The sequence below is a fragment of the Caretta caretta genome, chromosome 3 (genome assembly GCF_965140235.1).
Source record: "Caretta caretta isolate rCarCar2 chromosome 3, rCarCar1.hap1, whole genome shotgun sequence".
NCBI classification, from domain to species: domain Eukaryota; kingdom Metazoa; phylum Chordata; order Testudines; family Cheloniidae; genus Caretta; species Caretta caretta.
In genome coordinates this window covers 60,778,976-60,799,249 of record NC_134208.1, presented here as the reverse complement: position 1 = coordinate 60,799,249, position 20,274 = coordinate 60,778,976, and the positions used below count along the sequence as shown (strand labels likewise).

At 41.1% G+C, this 20,274-nt stretch overlaps 1 protein-coding gene across 9 annotated transcripts in view; it reads right to left on the bottom strand.

Moving 5' to 3' along the window:
* Positions 1–20,274, bottom strand: part of MYO6 (myosin VI) — a 177,170-nt gene that overhangs the window by 8,458 nt on the left and 148,438 nt on the right. For 3 of the 9 annotated variants that reach the window (XM_048845884.2, XM_048845886.2, XM_048845885.2), the window contains exons 29-33: positions 16,201–16,242; positions 15,738–15,767; positions 15,251–15,289; positions 4,243–4,346; positions 2,021–2,152 (exon numbers count right to left, since the gene is read on the bottom strand). In XM_048845884.2, the coding sequence (XP_048701841.2) occupies positions 2,021–2,152; positions 4,243–4,346; positions 15,251–15,289; positions 15,738–15,767; positions 16,201–16,242 (347 nt within the window). The remainder of the gene's footprint in view (positions 1–2,020; positions 2,153–4,242; positions 4,347–15,250; positions 15,290–15,737; positions 15,768–16,200; positions 16,243–20,274) is intronic. The other 6 variants (XM_048845888.2, XM_048845889.2, XM_048845891.2 and 3 more) reach the window with 4 other exon arrangements.

Here is a 20,274-nt window from a genome sequence, read left to right as displayed (position 1 = left end):
CCCACTGACATCTAATTACAGGACAGTTTGCATAAAACTACAATATATTCGTGAGTGGATAAAAACAGAAATATGTCATTTGAATCATGTATTCAGTGACATCTAAAAGAATTATAGCACAAGCATCCAAGAAATCAGGTAAGTAATTATTCACTATAGTGAAGATTAGTTATAATACATGGAATTGAAATGTTCATTTAGTGTAATTACTTACAATAAGAAGAATTTACTGTGACACTAATATGAATTTCTAAAGGCAGTATCAACAGCAACGATCCAACTTTTATAAAGAAATATAATGCCACATTTTAAGAAAATGAAGGAAAAAAACTATAATGAAAAACTAGAGTTGCTATAAAATTGATTGCTATGTGGTTTATTCACTCAAATACAATACAAATGTGGGTCTCCCATAGAGAGCCATAAGAGTCGCATACATCCATCCAAAGTGACTGCACTGACGCCTCCTTGTGGCAGATGTTCAGTGAAGGTACGCCACAGGGAGGGCAGCCAGTGACCAGATAAATGGCCTGGTAAAGGACTTAAAAGGAGGTACTGGATAAAGGAACAGAACAGGGGAGGGGGTTCAGGGATTCCTATGATTGGTATGTCAGGGAGCCAACCCCCCACCTCATTCTCATAGCCCTCTTTAACCCTCTTATGAGGCTGGTGGATGGTAAGGTTCAAGCCATGGGCTGGCTGGGGGACCTGGATGGAAACAAAGCGGGGCTGGTGGAAGCCCGGAAAATTGATTTGAATAAGCATGGATTAAACAAGGGGGGCTTGTGGAAGCCCTGGAGAATTGATTTGAATAAGCATGGATTTGCCTGCACTGTACACTTTATCTGCCGGGTAGTCCCAGACATCTATATAATAAAGTTGCGGCCTGATTAAAACCCATAACAAGTCTCCTGTCCTTCTTGCGGTATACCCAGACAAGTAGATCTGTGCTCTTTAACGAACATTATTCCCATTAACACCAAATAGTGTTATATGCACTCTCTGAAAATACACCTGTATCATCCATTTAATTCCTTAAAAGGCAAAAGCATTCATTCTCATTAGTGCAGTGTTTGAAATTTCACGTAGTGAACACCATTTATGAGACCAGCAGGGTGAGAGCCAGACTGTAAATCGTCCCATTTTCACACATTTTTAATATTAAAGTTTATTGAACAGAAGTTAAACTGTAAAAAAGTTTAAGTTGTTGGTTAAAATGAACCAGCAGGGAACACAAGCAGTTGCTGGATAAACAAAGGTTAAAAAAAATCTTGTCTTCAATATGTTTTATGTCATGCTTATTCTGAAAACAATCATACCACGGAGCAGCCACCAGCTAAAATTGTCTGCTTTTTTATTAGTATTGCAGAAAGCCAAATTTGTTTTTTTTACAGCCACTGTTGGTTCAGGTACAGCAGGTTGACTATAAGAATATTTAGAATCTCTGATTTGGTCTATCTTTGGTCTATCCTACCAAAATTCTGATAATATCTACCAGAATATCTGGCAGAATTCAGAGGGAGGGTTCTCTGCTAACAATAACCTGATTCCTAAATAATTTAAGAAAGTTTTGTGTGTGTGTTATAGGATGTAGCTGAAGGAGCCTCTAATACAGCTTTTACAAAGAGTGCTCTTCATCAGCTAAGCCTTAAGTATCTTTCTGCCCAGTGGTTAACTTCTAACAAACTGCCAGCACACAAAATACCAAATTTAAAACGATTTCTAACTTATAGCAAATGTGAATTAGTAGATATGATTGTTCAGAAAATAATTATTCTGGTTAACTTATACTGGATCTTATGAGTAACACCGTATCTTAACTGCAAACTATTGGTCTTAAAATCGGTTTAAAAAGTATTTTACCTACTTTCATACAAACATATTTAAACAAAATCACCCTTTTCTTCAACATAACAGAGAAAAATATTTTAAAAAATAATCTACTTGTTTATTCTAGAAACATTTCACTTGAAATTTTTTCCCTATTTATTAAAAAAAACAAAAACAAAACTTCTCTCACCATAGTCAGTGACTGATTTTGGAGCACGCTGTTCTGTTTCTGTATTACGTTTCTTATTCTTGGATTTCCACGCATGATACACTTTTAGTCGTCTGTGAAACTCTTCTCTGCAAGCTGCCAATAGTTCAATATCTGTCTCAAAAACATCAGGGAAGGAAAGAGTGCAAAAAATCAGATGACAAACCTATTTACAAAATATGTTATATATATTAGTTACATAATTTTAGAGCAAGTTACAACATAACAGTATTTCATACAATGCAAGTAAATTGAAAGCTTGTAACAAGTGAGAGACAATGCACAAGCACCACAATATGGACCTTTGGCATTCCTGATTGCAGCAGGACTGACAGATACAAGCAGACTAGGCAATATCTTTAATACCACCCATACATTACTGGGTAATAAGTTTGTGTGTATCAGTCTCTGACAAACTCCCACTCACATGTGAAAGTCACACACCACACTTATCAGTTCAGCTGAGGTGGAATGAGCAAGGGAGGAGGAGGAGGAATGGCAAGCGACTGGCTTCACATCACGCTTGAAGGTAGATCCAAATGCTGGTGAGACCCTCTTCACTGTCCCTTGCTTGCATATTCTTCTCCTTACTAAAGTCCAGGGGCAAGATCACTACCTATGCTCTAGCCCCTTTGTGATGTGTAAAAAGGCCTAGTGGCATAAAGGGAATCCAAAAGACCCATATTCAGCCATAGAGGATTCCCCTGGTGCAGGATCTGTGGAAGACAGCTATAAGACTGACTCCCAAGGACTCCCTTGCAAGTACTCGCAGACAAGGTATACTGCGATGCGGGAGTGGCGAGAACAGAAACGTAAAGATTCACAGTTGGATTTTCTAGTGTTTTTCCCCAGTACCCACAGGTCCAAGCATCCTTCTCCCTCTCCTCACACTGGAAGCCGAATGCAGTGGACAGCCTGGAAGGTTTTTTTTCTCTTTTCTGGAGGTAGGGACAGCCTAGCAGCAGCTGATTCGCTGCCAGGTTTGGAACAGTCATCTAGAGTTATTATTTTCCATTTGCTTTCTTTGCCTATTAATTACTACAAGCAGAACTTACTTCATTCCTGCCAACCATACAGGGAACTAGCTTGCTGAGAAAACACTCGGCAGCCTGGCTACTCAATCAAGGCCTGGACTTTTTCCTTTAAACAGAGATGGTTACTTTTGCCAAATTATCTGGCCCATACAGACAATAGATGGTAGAACGATACCAAATGCCTGTCACTGGTCACCTAAGAGGATTTGAACTGGGTTCACCAGAGGTGAACAGCTAAGTGCATTAACCCACTGCACGCCCTAGTCTGCAGCCAACAGTGCCTTAATCCAAAAACTCAAAAATTATAAAAGAAAAGGCTCAAATTTAAGGCTAATTCAGTGGTTTAAAAACAAATCTTGAGAATGGATAGATTTCTATCTAAGATATCCAAGGAGGAATGAGGCATCTGGCAGATACATCCATTAGCCTTAAGATAGATATCTTTTCCAAGAAATAAACCAATTGTTCATAATTGACACAAGGTAACAATTATAATACAATATAAAGGACTATTACAGATTATCGGGGTGGTGGAGGGGGTTAGCCTTGTTAGTCTGTATCCAGAAAATGATGCATCTGAAGAATGCCCAAATAAATCTGTTAGTCTTTAAGGTGCCACCAGACTCCTTGTTATTACAAATTAGTTCATCTCTTCATGATACTGAAAATATCTAAGTATTATATAGATAAGATGTAGCTTCTGAGAAAATTAAGCAAATACTAATTTGATCAGCTACAATGTCAACACATCTAGATTGTGTTTTAAATTAACTCATTATGTTCCTTTTAGTTTTGGTGAAGGCAAGAAATTAGTTATAAACTTAGAAGATCTTACAAATTCAGGGTAAAACCACATGTATTTAGTTCCATTTCACTGAAATAGAAATTATTTTTAAACAATGTCATTAAGAATTTATAGCAAGTTACTCCTGACTGAAGTGTATTAATTTCACAGGTACAACTATGAATATAACAGGTAACATAATAGCATCTGTTTCCTCAAAGGGAAATGGCATATTTGCTCTCTCCTTTGGAGAAAAGTCATTCAAGTTAGTTTTTCATCTGAGACTAAATTAGTGAGTTCAAAATTCTGTCCTGGTGAAAGAGGGGATAGATTTATTGTACTATTGGAACACAATCCCCCTCAGTCCCAAGCAAACACAAACTTACCACAGGAAGTATTGATTGTATCACGAAGTTCTGCATATTTCCACTTACTAAGATCATGCTTCTTAGTGCCAGCCGCAGCTTTTGTGGCTTGAACTACAGGGCCCCTACAGTTATAACAATAATAACCAATAAACAATAATAATAATATTCAATGTACAGAAAGGAAAGGAGAGTGAGAAGAAATATTAGAGACAACAGGATAAGCAGATTGCGCAATCATCTCTATGCAATATGCATTACATTGAAAAACATTATATGTTCTAAGAGCTGAATGCAAAAAAGACAAAATAAAATTCACCTCATAACTTCCAGCAGCATAATATATCTTTATTGTAACATATTGGTATTATTAAAAAGAAACTCGAGTCGGAGTATAATTTAGATCCAAAATCTGACTTACCTCAAATATATTTTGTTATGTACTTTGTATTCTAAATGTTCAATTTGCTCATTTGCAAAGAGATTAAAACAAACTAGAAGTTAATATATAAGTGTGGCTTGCTGAAAACAAGGCTGTGTGTATTCCACTACTCTTTTTGCAGCAGCTTTTAAATATAAACTGTTCCCAGAACTACATATAGTCCTGAGGACATCAGTAATACTGATGCAGAATAAAGGCAGTAAACAACAACAGCAAAGTAAATTTTAAGTTCCACTAGCAAAACAAGGGTGAGGGAAAATGACAAAGTAGAAAAGAACAAAATTTAAAGGGAAACACCTTACAATGTCTAAAAACACAGAGAATAAATAAAATAATCAATGTTTCATCCAAAACTCCCAATGTAATAGAAGAAATAAAATTAATTCTAAATTAAAGTAACTTTAAAGTGTCTCACTTATTCACAAAAAATCAGCATTAAGTAACATGGATGGAAAGGCCACAAGACACCGCCATTCACAGAACAAAGGCTGAAAGACACAGGACTCCATGGTAATCCATGAAAGTTAGGACTAACTACATCAGGCCCAGACAAATGATAAAATGACCTAACTTGATACTTTGATGATTTTTCAAATATATCAGTCTTCACTGTAGTACATTCAAGGCAGAGAAATTTAATATCCTATAATATACTACTGTCATTTGATTCTGAACAATAATACAGATAATATCTTTATTTTTCGCTCTTAGCAATTATGACTGAGGGATGAAAGCACTCTCTTCATATCTGTGATTATCCTGTGCATTAACATGACTCAAATTGGGATTGCAGCATCACCATCCCTAATGAATGACAGAACATGTTGAATTGTTGAGTGATTTGAGATAACAGATACAAGAGTTTGGTAGCCTCTACTAAAGCCCAGGAATAAACCAGGAAGCAGACTAAATTATCTCAAACTCTGGGAGGATCCATTCTCCAGGCCAGGGGTTGAGGTTACCACCAGGGTAGCACATCACTAAATATAGGCATATCACTAAAAAAAATGAACATAAGAAACAATATACCATGTTCTTTTTGTGCAACTTTGTATTGTAGTCATGTCTTTGCATGAGTACAATATCATTAGAATGCAACTAGGTATATGTATGTGACAGAAAGTTTACTTTTCTGTAAAGTACAGAGTGATATCTAGATATAGTCTCATTTTGTTTTTATGAAGTTACACAAGTTCTCCAAACTCCTAGAGTGTATTACACTTCCAAAATTACCAAGATATAATTATATTAATTTTAATATATTATGTAATTTATACAAAAATATATTAATCATGGAAGCTTATTCAGCTATAAGTGTTTGGACAACTTGTGTAACTTCACACTCACTAATGAGAGAGATTCTATTTGGGATTTCTCCAGTGACATGGGGCATCTAGTTGTGATAGTCCTTGGAGCAGACAGAATACTACATACACAAATAATCATCAAGGGGATAGAATAAAACCAGCTAGTTTATGCAAACATCCTTGTTAACAGCAACTCAAACAACAACTCACATGTAAATGATTAACTCTGCAACTCCTTACTCTTTAAAGCAATCTCCAACCTGTTATGACCATTCTCATGTGCACTTACTGACTTGTAATGACAGCCCTCAATTACAAATATATTACTACACATGTGACAAGTTCATACAGAAGTTATATTCTTCATCCACTAAACAATACAAAGTTGAAATACATTTTGAAAACATTTTCCCCCCTCTATAATTACAAGACATTAATATAAAATATGTATATAAAATCTCACCTGTGAAACAAATGACTAAATGAAAGACTACTTTTAAAAAATATTTTAATACACTGTTAAAGTATCAGGAGTATGTCATTAAAGGATTGTTGTTAAATGTAATTTCCGCTACATGTCTAACCTTCCTGAACCATTAATTTGACAAATCCTGAGGATTTTCCTTATTTAGCAACATCATCCATCACTCCTAAGAATCCCCTACAGAGTTTAGATCAACAGAAGTAGGCCAGAAGGTCTCTGGTCAAACAAATCATCTTTAAGAATGTTAATCCAATTGAATGGCTTAGCCTTTCCATTACAGTACTACTCTGTGCTGAGATCACCACTTTGTTTTTTTCTACATGGTTTTAAATAGCCTGGAAGTAGTAAGAACAAGAACACTCACTTCATAATGTTAGTCTTCATTACTGTACTCACAATCCAAATAATGGGTATGGACCAAAATCAGAATGGCAGTTGATTATTAAAATTCAGTCTCAAAAAGGAGGTTACTTACCTGTAACTGGAGGTTCTTCAAGATGGCTGGTCCCTATCTGTATTCCACATGGGATATACACAAGTGCATTATGTGCCTGAGTCCAGAATTTCTTGCAAGCAGCATCCGTTGGCCCACATGTAGCTCTCCTGTGCTCCCTAATGAGGGCATAATGGACTGTGTGGGCTGATGCCTGTCCAGTTTCCCATTCTTACTACAATATAACCAATCTGTAACTGAGGGGACAGAGGGTGGGTAGTGGAAATCAGATAGGGACCACACGTCTCGAAGAACCTCCAGTTCCAGATAAAATCCTCCATTTCTTCCCTGGGTGATGGTCCCTATGTGTGTTCCACACATGGAAGATTAACAAACAGTAAGCAAACAGATGGTGGGTGTGAGGAGGCAGAAGTGATAGCAGTCTGTAGTACTGCTGTCCCCACAGCTGTCTGCGCAGTTCATAACTGCACCAGGGGATAATGTCTTGTGAAAGGTATGCAAAGAGCTGCAAGTAGCTCTCCTACACATCTCTCTAGTACGGGTATGTCTCAGAGATGCAGCTGAAGTAGCTTGCCCCCTGGTAGAATGAGCTTTTACCTCTTGGGAGGTTGTGGGTAGGAGGAGAATGCCAGCTAGTTGGTAACAAAGGGTAATATAACCCGAGATCAATTTCAAAAGTCTCTAAGCCGATACACGGTGATTTCTTGATTGCTCTGCAATGGAAACAAATAGTTTCAGTGTCTTTCTAATGTCTTTTGTTCTATGTGGTGTGACAAAGTTCCTGCTCTACCTTGGTGGGTCTTGCGCTTATTGGCGGATTTGCTCGCCTTGGAGCTTCACGGCAGCCCTCATCTTGGCCATTTTTCTGAATTCACAGTCCAGGTCGATGACTCCTGTGTCTGACCAGGAGTTGGGAGGATTTGGGGGGAACCCAGGCCCGCCTTCTACTCTGGGTTCCAGCCCAGGGCCCTGTGGAATGCAGCTGTCTAGAGTGCCTCCTGGAACAGCTGTGTGACAGCTACAATTCCCTGGGCTACTTCCCCATGGCCTGCTCCCAACACCTTCTTCATCCTCACCATAGGACCTTCCTCCTGGTGTCAGATAATGCTTGTACACCTCACTCCCCCAACATTCCGTGTTCTCACTCTCAGCTCTTAGTGCCTCTTGCTCCCAGCTCCTCACACGCACACCACAAACTCAAGTGAGCTCCTTTTTAAAACCCAGGTGCCCTGATTAGCCTTCCTTAATTGATTCTAGCTTCTTGATTGGCTGCAGGTGTTCTAGTCAGCCTGTCTTAATTGTCTCCAGAAGGTTCCTGATTGTTCTGGAACCTTCCCTGTTACCTTACCCAGGGAAAAGGGACCTACTCAGCCTGGGGCTAGTATATCTGCCTTCTATTACTCTCCTATAGCCATCTGGCCTGACCCTGTCACAGTGGATAAAAAGCTAAAGTGCTCCAGATGTCCAGAAAATGCAGTCTTCTCTCCTCTTCCAGGGCACATGGCTTAGGAAAAAATACAGGTGAGTGGATGACCTGACTCATCTAAAACTCGGAAACCACTGTAGGTTTGAATCTCAGGTGGGGGCGTAGCAAGATCTTTTCTTTATGGAATGTAGTTTATGGTGGGCCTGTCATAAGCACTCCCAGTTCATTGACTCTTCTGGCCGACGCTATAGCTATCAAAAAGGCCACCTTCATGGAAGGATGGATCATAGAGCATGTGGCCAGTGACTCAGAGAGAGTCTTAGGGAGAGTGATGATAGAACAAAATTGAGATACCACTGAGGTGAAAACTTCACCAATGGTGGAAAGAATCTGAGAATCCACTCAGGGAGTGTGAACGATCTGAGAATCCACAGGAGGATGGAACACACTGATGCAGCTAAATGCACCCACAGAGAACTGAATGCAAGATTCAAAGAGTTGAGGGTAAGGAGATATTCTAAGATATCAGAAATTCCGATGGAGTCTGGAACAAAATGAACATCAATGAGTCCAAGTGTAAAAATGCTTCCATTTAGTTGAGTAACAGCTTCTTGTAGAATCTTTGCTACTTTAGTTAAAGATGCATTTGACCCTTTTGGAACATGAGCATTCTATCACCAAAGTGCATCCAAACAACAGGCTCCAAGTTGCAGCTGCCTCAGACTAGGGGGTGTGACCTTGTCCCAGTACTACATTAGAAGGTCCAGAAACATGGGGATGTTCATGCACTGAGAGCTTCATCAGATCCATGAACCAGAACTATCTCGGCCAGTTGAGTGTGATAAGGTTGACTTGAGCTCTATCTTAGTGGATCTTCCATACAACTTGTGGTATCAAAAGAACTGGAAGGAAGGCATACTCCAGTAGACCATTCCACGACATTAGGTGGGCATCTCCCAACAAGTCTTTGCCCAGGGTTGCTTTGGAGCAGTACAAAGGAAGCTTCCTGTTTGCCTGTGAGGCAAAAAGGTCCCAGGACAACATTCCCCATTGAGTGAAGATGTCTTTGAGAACTGAATCATGACTTTTCTATTTGTGATTCACAGAAAAAGTGTCTGCTCAGGCAGTCCACTAGGGAACTTTGCACCCTGGTAAGTATGCTGCTGATAGGGTCATGTGATGTTTGATGCACCGATTCCAGGTGGTTACTACCTCCATGCACAAAGAGATCTCGTTCCCCCCACTTGTTTATATAAAATACTGTTGTCATATTGTCCGACATTATCTGAACATGTCTGGATTGGATGAGCAGGTGGAAGGCATTGCAGTTCCAACAGACTTCCCTGAGTTCTAGTAAGTTGATATGCATTCTGAACTCCTTGTGCCATATGATCATCCATGTGCACACTCCAACCTAAGAGGGAGGTGTCAGTAATGATGGTGGCTTCAGATATCAGTGTGAGGAAAGGGAACCCTACCCAAAAATTCTCTGGTTTTGACCACTAGACAACAAAGCCTAACATCTTGGGCAGAATTGTGACCTTTTCATTTACGGTGCCTTTTTCTGGTGAGTATATGGAGAGAAGCCTGGCTTGTAGGCATCACAGATGTAGCCTGGAGAATGGTTTCATGTGTGTGCACAAAGCTATGTGGCCGAGGAGAGAAGGGCAAGGTCTTACTGATGTCCTGGGTGTGATAGCAATCTGGTGTATGAGTGTGCTCATGGCCAGAAACCTTTCAAGAAGTAGATACACTTTTGCTATAGTTGAGTCTAACATTGCCCCTGTGAAGTATATGCACCTCATGGGGGTCAAAATGGATTTGTGAACACCCTGGGTGCTGTGGCCAAACTGAAGGGGAGGTCTTTGAATTGCTAATGGTCTTGGGAGAAGAGAAACTCAAGGTACCTCCTGTGGACCACATGGATATCTATATGAAAATATGCATCTTTCATGTCAAGAGCTGCAAACTATGCACTCTCCTCTAACGAGGGAATTATTGATGCCAAGGAGATCATGAGGAATTTTAGTTTTCAAAATAACTTGTTTAACTGACAAAGATTGAAAATTGGCCTCCATTCTGCATTCTTCTTGGGATCAGGAAGTAAGGAGAATAGAATACCTTCCCATGGTTTGAGAGGAATCCTTTTCTATGGCTCCCTTAAGAAGCAGGGAGTTAACCTTCTGTTCTAAAATCTCCTTGTGAGAGTGGTTCCTGAAGAGGAACGAGACAGGGCATTTGTGGGAAGGAGATATCAGAAACTCAACTAGATAGCCTCCACAGATAATGTCTAATACCCATTTATGTGTAGTGAGGGTGCTCCAGTCTTTGACAAACCGGGTAAAGTGGCCTCCAAACAATCTGAACAGGGGAATGAAGAGTATCAATAAAGGGACATGGGTCTTGACAGTCCCATCAAAAGAAAGGCTTCACCTAGGGATTAGAGTACAAACTGGCAGTGGATGTTGCAGAGGCTAGGTTCCTAGGTCTATACACCCCCTGTCTCTTGCCTGGTGGCTCCTGAGGAAGTTGATGATAAAAGCCTGAGGAATTGGTCTTGCCCTATACCACTATCTATGATGCTTCCTCTTGTGGTATAAATGCCAAGCAAGTGAACGCTGTTTGAGTCTTTGAGGGAGTGGAGAGACTCATCCATTTTGTTGTGGAATACGTAGATAGTATCGAAGGGAAGATCTTGGATAGTACGCTGCAGCTCTACAGGGAAACCTGAGGATTGCAACCACAAGTCTCTCCTCATGACAATGGCCACAGCATCTCCCTCAATGTGGCATCTGCTACATTCACCATGAGTTGGAGTGAATTTTGCCATCAATTTGCCCTCATCTACTAAGACCTGAAAGTGGGATCGATCCTCCAGAGCTTGTCCTTAAACTCTAGAAATCTAGCATAATTGATAAAATTATATTTGGATATGAGGGCCTAATAATTATCAAGATTCTGACCTGGAGGGAGGCAGAAGAGGGAGTATCCTTTGGGTGCTGTTGCTTGGACCGCTCTGTAGCCACATATACCACCAGCGAGTTTGGCAGGAGGTGAAAGAACAAGAACTCTCCCCGCTTGGATGGGACACTGCAGTCAGTGCTTCTTGGTCCTCTTAGGGGTGGGAGCACAAGAAGCAGAGGTGTGCCAAACTGCCTTTGCTGGGTTCATGATAACTTCATTGACAGGGAGGGCCATTCTACAGGGACTGGCGGGGCTGCAGAATGTTTAGTAAGCTGTGCGAAGGCTCCTGAATTTCCTCCAGCTGGATCTGTAGCACTGCTGCTACCCTGCGCATGAGCTCTTGGTACTTTTTAAAGTCATCCGGTGGAGATAAAAAAGATGGAGTGACCACCTCATCCAGTGACACTGAACAGACTGCTCCACGAACCAGTAAGATCTGGCTCGCCATCCTCCTTTGACTATGCTAGCGGGGCCAATTGTGTAGGGCCAGGCAATGGTAAGTAGAACTCGTGCATAGATCCTGGGAGTAGGGCTCCCACGATCCCCAGTATTGCCAATAAGATGGATCCACTGGAGGAGGGGGACCCCATGGCACAGGGTAGCCCCTGTCCCTTGGCCAACCATGTCAGTTTGGAGGCCTGAATCCTGACCTTCTATCACCTGTGTCCAGGGTGACATCTCCTCCATGCCGCATAGACTCCTGGGGAGCCTTCAACTCATCGGAAGAGAAGGTTGGTACCTGGTCACCGGTGGGACCAATGGTACCAATGGCTGTGCTTGTAGGCTGGCAGATATAACTGTCCCCCCATTCCATCTCCTTGTGCTAGATTCCTCCTCCCATGTAACAACATCTTGGAATATGGATGTACCCAATAGAAATGGTGAATGTGGACGGGGGAGAGCAAAAGATGTCCTCCAGGGAGGGAGACATCTCTGACCATGAGGAGTGTGAGGAGAATCCATTGGGGGAGCTGGAGCCTCTCTGGTCACATGGTGGTTGGCTTCCTCCAGGGCCACATTGCTGTTGTCAATGGTTTGTTTCCCAAAGTGGATTGAAGCACCAGGAGCTATCTATCATGTGTCTTCATCACTAGAGCCAGTGTTGGAAGCATGGATCCATATCCTTGGGTGCCCTCTTGACTTGTCAAGAAGATTTAGTGGGGCTGAAGAGCTTAGCACCCATGCGTGTTGGCTCTCCTGAGGGGGTCAGGGAGGGATCCCTTCTTTTCAGACATAAATGACTGTCCTTATGTCTATGAGAATGCCCCTTACTCTCCTGTGAAGCCTTCTCTTTAGGCTTAAGAGACTTAGCCTCTGTTCCTCAACTCATGCTCAGAGGGGCACTGCCTGCTTGTTGAAGCTGAATTAGACTGTGTGTGGAAGGGTCCACAGCCCAGATCGGATTGTGGCTTCATTGCCTTCATTCTCCATGAGGTGTTTTCTGAGTCTCAGTTCCCGACTCTCACAAGTTCTGTGGGGGAAAAGCGTGGCAGATGCTGCACTTAGCAGAAATGTGAGCCTCACCCAGGCAGTTGAAGCAGCGTTGATGTTCATTGCTCACAGTAAAGGAGTGAGGACAGGAAACACAGTTTTTGAACCCCTGGATCCTGGGCAGAATCCCAGACTTCTTGGGGGGAAAGTTCCAGGGCAGGGGGAAATAATGTTATCTAATTATCTATGCTATACTATAAAAACTACAAAAATTAACTATACATAATTCATAAAGGAATGATGCCGTAAAAAGGAGCTGAGGACACCAAATAGAATGACTCATACCACATGGCGGTAAGGAGTATCTGGAGAGGAATCGGCCTCCACCGTCCTTTATGCCATCGGCTAGGAGCACAAAGATCTACGAAGCACATGCAAGCCAATGGACACTGCTTATAAGAAATTCCAAACTCAAGCGCATATCTCATGTGTGGAATAAATATAGGGACCATCACTCAAAGAAGAATCAAATGTTTCTAAACAATGGAATTTAACTAGTTACCAGTCACACTAATGTATACTAAAAATACCAGGTTATGGACAGAACTTAAAAACTGTGCTCCGACCACTTTTGGCCAAAGTTCTTGTTATGCCCTTAGCTTGCGGAACGCATGTTAACTCCAGTGACTCAGCTCAGTTCTTACGTAGTTATTCTACAACCTCCCTACCTATGTTCCCCCAGCAATTTCAATTGGATGGGCTAATCTTCCTTTTCTCCTGTTAAAAAATACTGCATATAATGTTTTTGTGCAAATGTAAGCATCTGCTGTGTTCCCTACTATCAGCACTACAATTAAGAAATGCCACAACAAACATACTAATATCTTAAGATCGTATACACACAGCATAATATCTTGTTTTCTGAAGGGTTTGTTTTTAAAAATGTAAAAGAATGAAAGATTTCATGTGAACTTCAGACAGCATGTCATAAGGCTGCTTTTTATCCTTGAAGTTACCAAAGATCCCTTTCAGTTAGTAACTCAATAAAACAGAACTTTAACTTAGAATATACAGGTTATCCTGTATACTCATTCATTCCTGCATTGTCTATAAAACTGCCACATTATACCAAGATTGCTGAACAGACACCATCTGGCATTTTGTGTTTCAGTGCTTCAGATTTCATTTTGTTTGAAATAGAATTATGTCTGGATTTAATTTCTTATTAAAAAGCTACTTATGGTTACATAAACATAACACTTTTTATGTCCTTATTAACACTATTCTGAACTTGTAAGCATGGTGCCCGAAAATTTTGGAAACTTGTCAGTGTCATCCACTGATGAGCTGCCAAAATCTTAACAACAGGTTCCCTCCTCACCCCACGAGGGGGTCGTTGCCCACTCCCGCCCCCTTGGACTCCTGCCACATCCAACCCCCCCCCGCGTTCCTTGATGCCCCCCCAGGACCCCTGCCCCATCCACCCCACTCCCCTGACTGCCCCAAGAACTGGGCAGGAGGGTCTCGTGGGCCACCGTAGTGGGTGCCCACCCCACCCCTAAGCCAGAGGCATCTGCCGGGGGGCAAGGTGGGGAGTCCCGGCGGTGCTTACCTTGGGCAGCTCCCAGAAAGCATCCAGCAGGTCCCTCTGGCTCCTAGGGGTGGGGGAGCGTAGCTGGGGGGGAGCAGGGGGAGCGACCGCTCCCCCCACTGATCACATCAAAAGTGGTGCCTTAGGCACCGACTCCCTGGGTGCTCTGGGGCTGGAGCACCCACGGGGAAAATTTGAGCTCTGCACCCACCAGCAGCTCCCCGCCCTGCACTTGGCCCCAGCTCACCTCTGCTCCGCCTAGGCCTCCTCCCCTGAACCCACCACCCCGCTCTGCTTCTCTGTGCCCCCCGGCTGGCTTCCTGCGAATCAGCTGTGCAGTGGGAAGCCAGGGGGGACTGAGAAGCAGGCTGCAGCTTCCCACTAAGGCCGAGGGTGGCAGAGGTGAGCTGGGGCGGGGAGCAGTTCGCCTGCGCAATCCCCACCCCACCCCTGGGTTACCTGCTGCGGCACGGGTGGCCCTCCTCGCGCACCCCCCCCCCCGCCCCAGCTCACCTCCGCTCTGCCTCTCTGGGCCTGAGCAGGAACAACCGGTTCTAAAAGGACTTCTAAATTTAACAACCGGCCCTAGTGAACCGGTGCGAACTGGCTCCAGCTCACCACTGGTGTCATCTCAGATATAGTGGAAAAAGAATGCTCTTCAAAGCTTTTCTTTATCTTTTGAAGTTATTCAAACAGAAACCTTAACGTGCAATTTACTGATAATTTCCTTCTGAGCATGTTTATGCAATCAAATAAATGTCATGGCAAAATAATTAAAGAAAGAAATCAGATAATGATTTTGAATAGGAAGCATACTGATACGGCAATTTCATCCAAAAGAAAAGGTTGATTTATTTCATTGAGCAATTTCAGTTTATGATTTCGTTTAATTAAGTGATTAAATTAATTTTGGACGGTCTATTCACCCACCTAGACAAAACATCTGACATTTCTTTGGCCATTTGTTCCCTATAAGAAAATTGATAAGTGTACATAAGAAAAGTGTTATATTCAAATATTAATAAGGTCTGTTATGACTGATGGTATATTATGTCTAAGATAAAACTAATGCAGGAGCAATCAACTTCAACCAAATGCTCATTTATATTGTGGTAATTCCTTCTGAATGTTTGCCTCTTTCATATGGGATGGTTAAAATTCATGGTATTTGCCAGATACTGAATCTACATACTCTATAATTAACTTTAAACATTTCTTAGACATAAGCAAAGTATGAGCTATGAAGTATTAAAATTGATTATCAAAGGTCAATGTATAACAATGCTTACTATTATAGGGGAACAGATAAATAATAAAAGGACAATACAATAATTTCTTCTAATAAGAGAATTATTATTATTATTATTAATTATTATTAGAAAGTAGTGCAAAACTCAGTGAAAATAAAGTATCATACGCAGTCATTTGAGGCTTTGTTCCATTGACTCTGCAAACAGAAGATATTTAGGTTAGTCTGGCAATTTCCTAATTAACTTTCTAATAATCTGAAATGTCAAGAGGACAAATCAGTTCAACTTTTCCCTCTCTCCCATCCTCCTCTGATTTATCATCTAATGATTTTATTTGATCTAGACTCAGGATTATGAAGCCTTTTTTTCTTCTTTAATCTTCTGAATTTATTGATCAGAGTAACACGATTAGAAAAAGTGAAATTAAAATAATTCAGAAAAGCCTTACTCCACTTATAGATGTCCATCTCACTTCACCATGGCTGTTTTATACTCTCACATTATAACCTGGAATTTACTTATTTGTACATAATAGATAGATTTCATCTTTCTGAATCAAAGACTCAGACATGCAACAGATGCACTTGTGTGTGGTTGAGCAGACTAAAAAAAAAATGGAACAATTCTTACTTAGCAACTACTGGAACAGGCTGAATAACTTCAGTATCCAATCTGTGAAAAGACACTTAGAATTGAAATGGTTTGTCACAATATAGACCCACATCATGAATGTACACAAATACAGTATCAACAGTAATCCATATTGCATACATCCGTACAGTACACAGATATTAAATACACACATATTTAGATTTCTCTCCAGAAATATGCAACATATTCAAGAGTGATAGACTAGCCAAAATTAAAAAGGGTTAGTGTGTATTTTGGTACCAGATACTGTAACCAAGCCAGTAAATGTCAATAGAATAAGAAAACAAAATAGCAATGTATTTATTTACTTAACCTGAAAGTGATAAAAATATAATACAATATGGTGCAAAGAGGAATAAGCTATTTTTATGATTTTACAGTGCTGTGATTTTACTCAAGCATGTATTTCACACACACAGTACATACCCTATTTATTTTAAGTACTTATCAACTTGAGAAGATTAGTAAAATAGGGACTAGCTATAAAAGTCAAACAGAATGTGTACACACTGAATAAAAATTGAGGCCGTTTACAGAAGGACATGCTACAGATAGATTTTTTTTATTTTTTTGGGAGTGGAGAACAGCACCATAGGGCAGAACATATTAGTCACTACTAGTTGTCCTTAGAAACAGAACATACTATCGTATTGTAACATGGCTTTTGGCTAAAAGAGCTCCTAGTGCCGATTATTAAGTACTCCAAAAGGAGTATAGTTCTATGAAAAAATACTTTTGCTCATATCATGATGCAAAAGTAAAACGAAAATGGTTTGTGGAAATGCTATGCAAAGCACGGGAGAGGCAGTGAGGCTGGATGAGTTCAGCATACTTAGTATATTATGCAACAATAAGGTTGAACATGGTGTGGGGGAGGGGAGAGAAGGAAGTGTAAGTTACAGCAGTGTAAGCCTATGCATGTTGGAATGTGCAGTTCATCTGCCCCAAAGGAAGACACATGTTCGGGTCTGCTTACATTTTAACAAATACCCACTGAGCAAGAATGTTCAGCAGTGATTTTTCAATGCTTAACTTGTTATGTTTAATTCCCGCCTCTCCAAATCTCACAAAGGAATTTCTTCTCTCTAAGCACTATTTCCATGCAATGCTTCAAATTTCAAACCTCTCCCTGCAGCCAACATGACTAAAATGCCTTGTGAGGATCTGTGTAAAAGGATATTTTTTAAATAACAAAAACAAAACTTGCTGAACTCAACGGTTTTATCCAGGGGTTCTCAAACTGTGGGTCATGACTCCACTTTAACGGGGTCGCCAAGGCTGGTGTTAGACTTGCTGGGGCCCAGGCCCGAGCCCCACCGCTCAGGGCCCAAGCCCAAGCCCAAGCCCCACCACCCAGGGCTAAGGTTACATGCCCCCTGCCCAGGGCAGAAGCCCTTGGGCTTCAGCTTTGGCCCCCCCCGCCCGGGGCAGTGGAGCTGGGAAGGCAGGGGTCGGGCGGGCTCAGTCTTCAGTCCCTCTTTCCTGGGGTCATGTAGTAATTTTTATTGTCAGAAGGGGGTCACGATGCAATGAAGTTTGAAAACAGCTGATTCAGACCGAACAAAATTTACACAACTTTTCTAAGCAAGTCTTCTAGGTGCCTATACATGAGCAGTTAGAAATTAAATTAGTTTGCTAATGCTTCAAAGAAAGTTATAACAAAGGCAGAGTATTTCAACTATAAATGCAGTGAAGAAACCAATCTAAGAAAGGATTTACACTGATGGAAAACAAGACGGACATTTTTGTAAAGTGTCAAAACTTCCCATTCAAAAGTATTTTGGTTTTTAAGTGTGGTTGCACTCACTTATTCCGAGCCTAGACAGTGTTGCTGTGTTCTCAACCCTCACCGTGTGTATGTGCACATGCACACAAACAAAAAAAAGGGAGGAAGAGACTCAGTTATAGCTCAAAATGGGTAGATTGTTTTTCAGGTGTGTCTAGGATATCCTGAGATCACTAGTGACACTATGTTGCCACAGTAAGCTGTCCAAACCCTTGCTCCCTTTCCAGTGGCTCAAAGCAGAGGATTCCTTCCCCTACCACCTGAATAGACAGAGAAACTGGAGAAGTTCTGAGGAAAGGGAAGGTTAAGCATCCGTTTTCTCTACTCATCCTATGTGCTTCAAAGGGCATCCCAGGCAGGGAAGACAGAAAGGCCAGGCACATCCTCTGGCAGCAGGAAAAGTGGGGAAGATCAGAGTTTGAGTGAATCTCTTGCAATGCAGTTACACTGCCATACCTCTCCCTGCTCTTCCTTCTCCCATCTTCTCCTCTCCCTCTTGCAAGGAAGATTACTTGCCAACTAGTCCTCCTTCCTGGGCTCCAATTTCTGCCTCTTTCTTGGCACTAAGGGACATGTCTATCTACTCCCTTTTCAAACTTGACGGAGGGAAGGTTAGGGAACTAATGCCTCTCGTATATCCCACCCCACTTCCCTATTTAATGTAAGGACTTTAAAAATAGAGGGGTTGCTCAGATCCTTCCCTTGAACCCAGCATTTCTAGGTGCCTCTGGTGCAGCTCTACTTCTTCCCCTCAGCTGTTGAAAAGCTTCACTGGCCTGGTTGCTTCTTCCTTTCCTGGGAACCATGTATCTTGGTCTGTCATCTAAAAGCAAATCCTCAAGCAGAGCTCCGGAAGGCCCTAAACCTCCTCAAAACAATTATATGTATATAGAATATCCAATTGGGACCATAAACCTAAACCTCATTCTTCACCCTCACAGGTTAAGAGAAAGTCAGGGAAATGGAAGCACTTTGAAGAATAAGATCTATTATTGATTCAAACCTACAGAAGTTGATCTGTCTGCCACAAACTTGCCCTCATTATCATCATGTAGAGCTGCATACCTTAATTTACTCATTTTGCATTCCTACACATGGTTTTGAAAAGTTGCTCTTTGATTTGAGAGACACTGATAAAAATAGCATAGCTTGTACAGGAAACTAAAGAAAAGGGAGCAAGTGAAAGCTTCCAGAACTCTGCCTGTGTAAATAAGGTATCACACTTGAATTTCCATCTGCAAGTTACAGTGGTTGCTGTTAAAACATCAACATTTATCAACAGACACCAAACAGTGTCTGAGATAACTATTGTATGGTGATTGTTAGTAAATGTTGACTTTTTAGTGGCAACCTCTGTGAAATGTTATGAAAAAGAGTACTTGTATTGTTCTTCTATGTGTAAAATTAAGATCTGGAGAACAGGATTCCCTAAACTGAATTTTGTAACCACAAGTCACATAGGGAAAAAAGCATTCAACACACAATGAAGAACAGATGAATAGGGCCCAGTCTCACAGGAAGCCAAGTGGAAAATACATCAGTTATATGTATGTCAGCTGTCTAAAATTTATTAACTAGTTTATTAGTAAATACCCTATAAAATTACATGAAAGACAACATAATATCAGTGACAAAGCAAATGCTGTGACATTATCTAAAAAAATCTTTGCATTTGGAGGGTCTATATCTTTTAATAGCGTACCTACAAGGTCAGTTGATATAGGCTTTTTAATTCTGTTAAGGTTAAATGCATGCATTTCCAATTCTATATTTGCCAGTTAAGATACAGAAGAACTACTATTTCCTTCTAGGTAGGGTTTTTTTTTTTTTTTTTTTTCAATAAATGAATTTATGTTATGCTACTGGGAGCATGTAAGTACCAGAAAGCGCAAACACTGCATTACACTGGTGATATCCGAGTTTCTAATCTCATTGGACTGTATAATCAAGACTGAAATTGGCTGCCATCCCTACTATAATTAATAAAATGTGAGAAAAATATTGTTTTTCCACCAAGGCAGTTTCCTACAGAACTGGTCATATTAATGCACAAATGCAAGGGAGATTCAGGTTAGATATCTGGAAATGCTTTCTAACTATGAGCATAGTCAAGCACTGGAAAAAGGTACCAAGAGAGGTTGTGGAATCCCCATCTTTGGAGGTTTCTAAGAACAGGTCAGACAAACACCTGTCAGGAATGGTCTAAGTATACTTTATCCTGCCTCAGGAGGAGATATTGAACTAGGTTCCTCCCAGCCGTACATTTC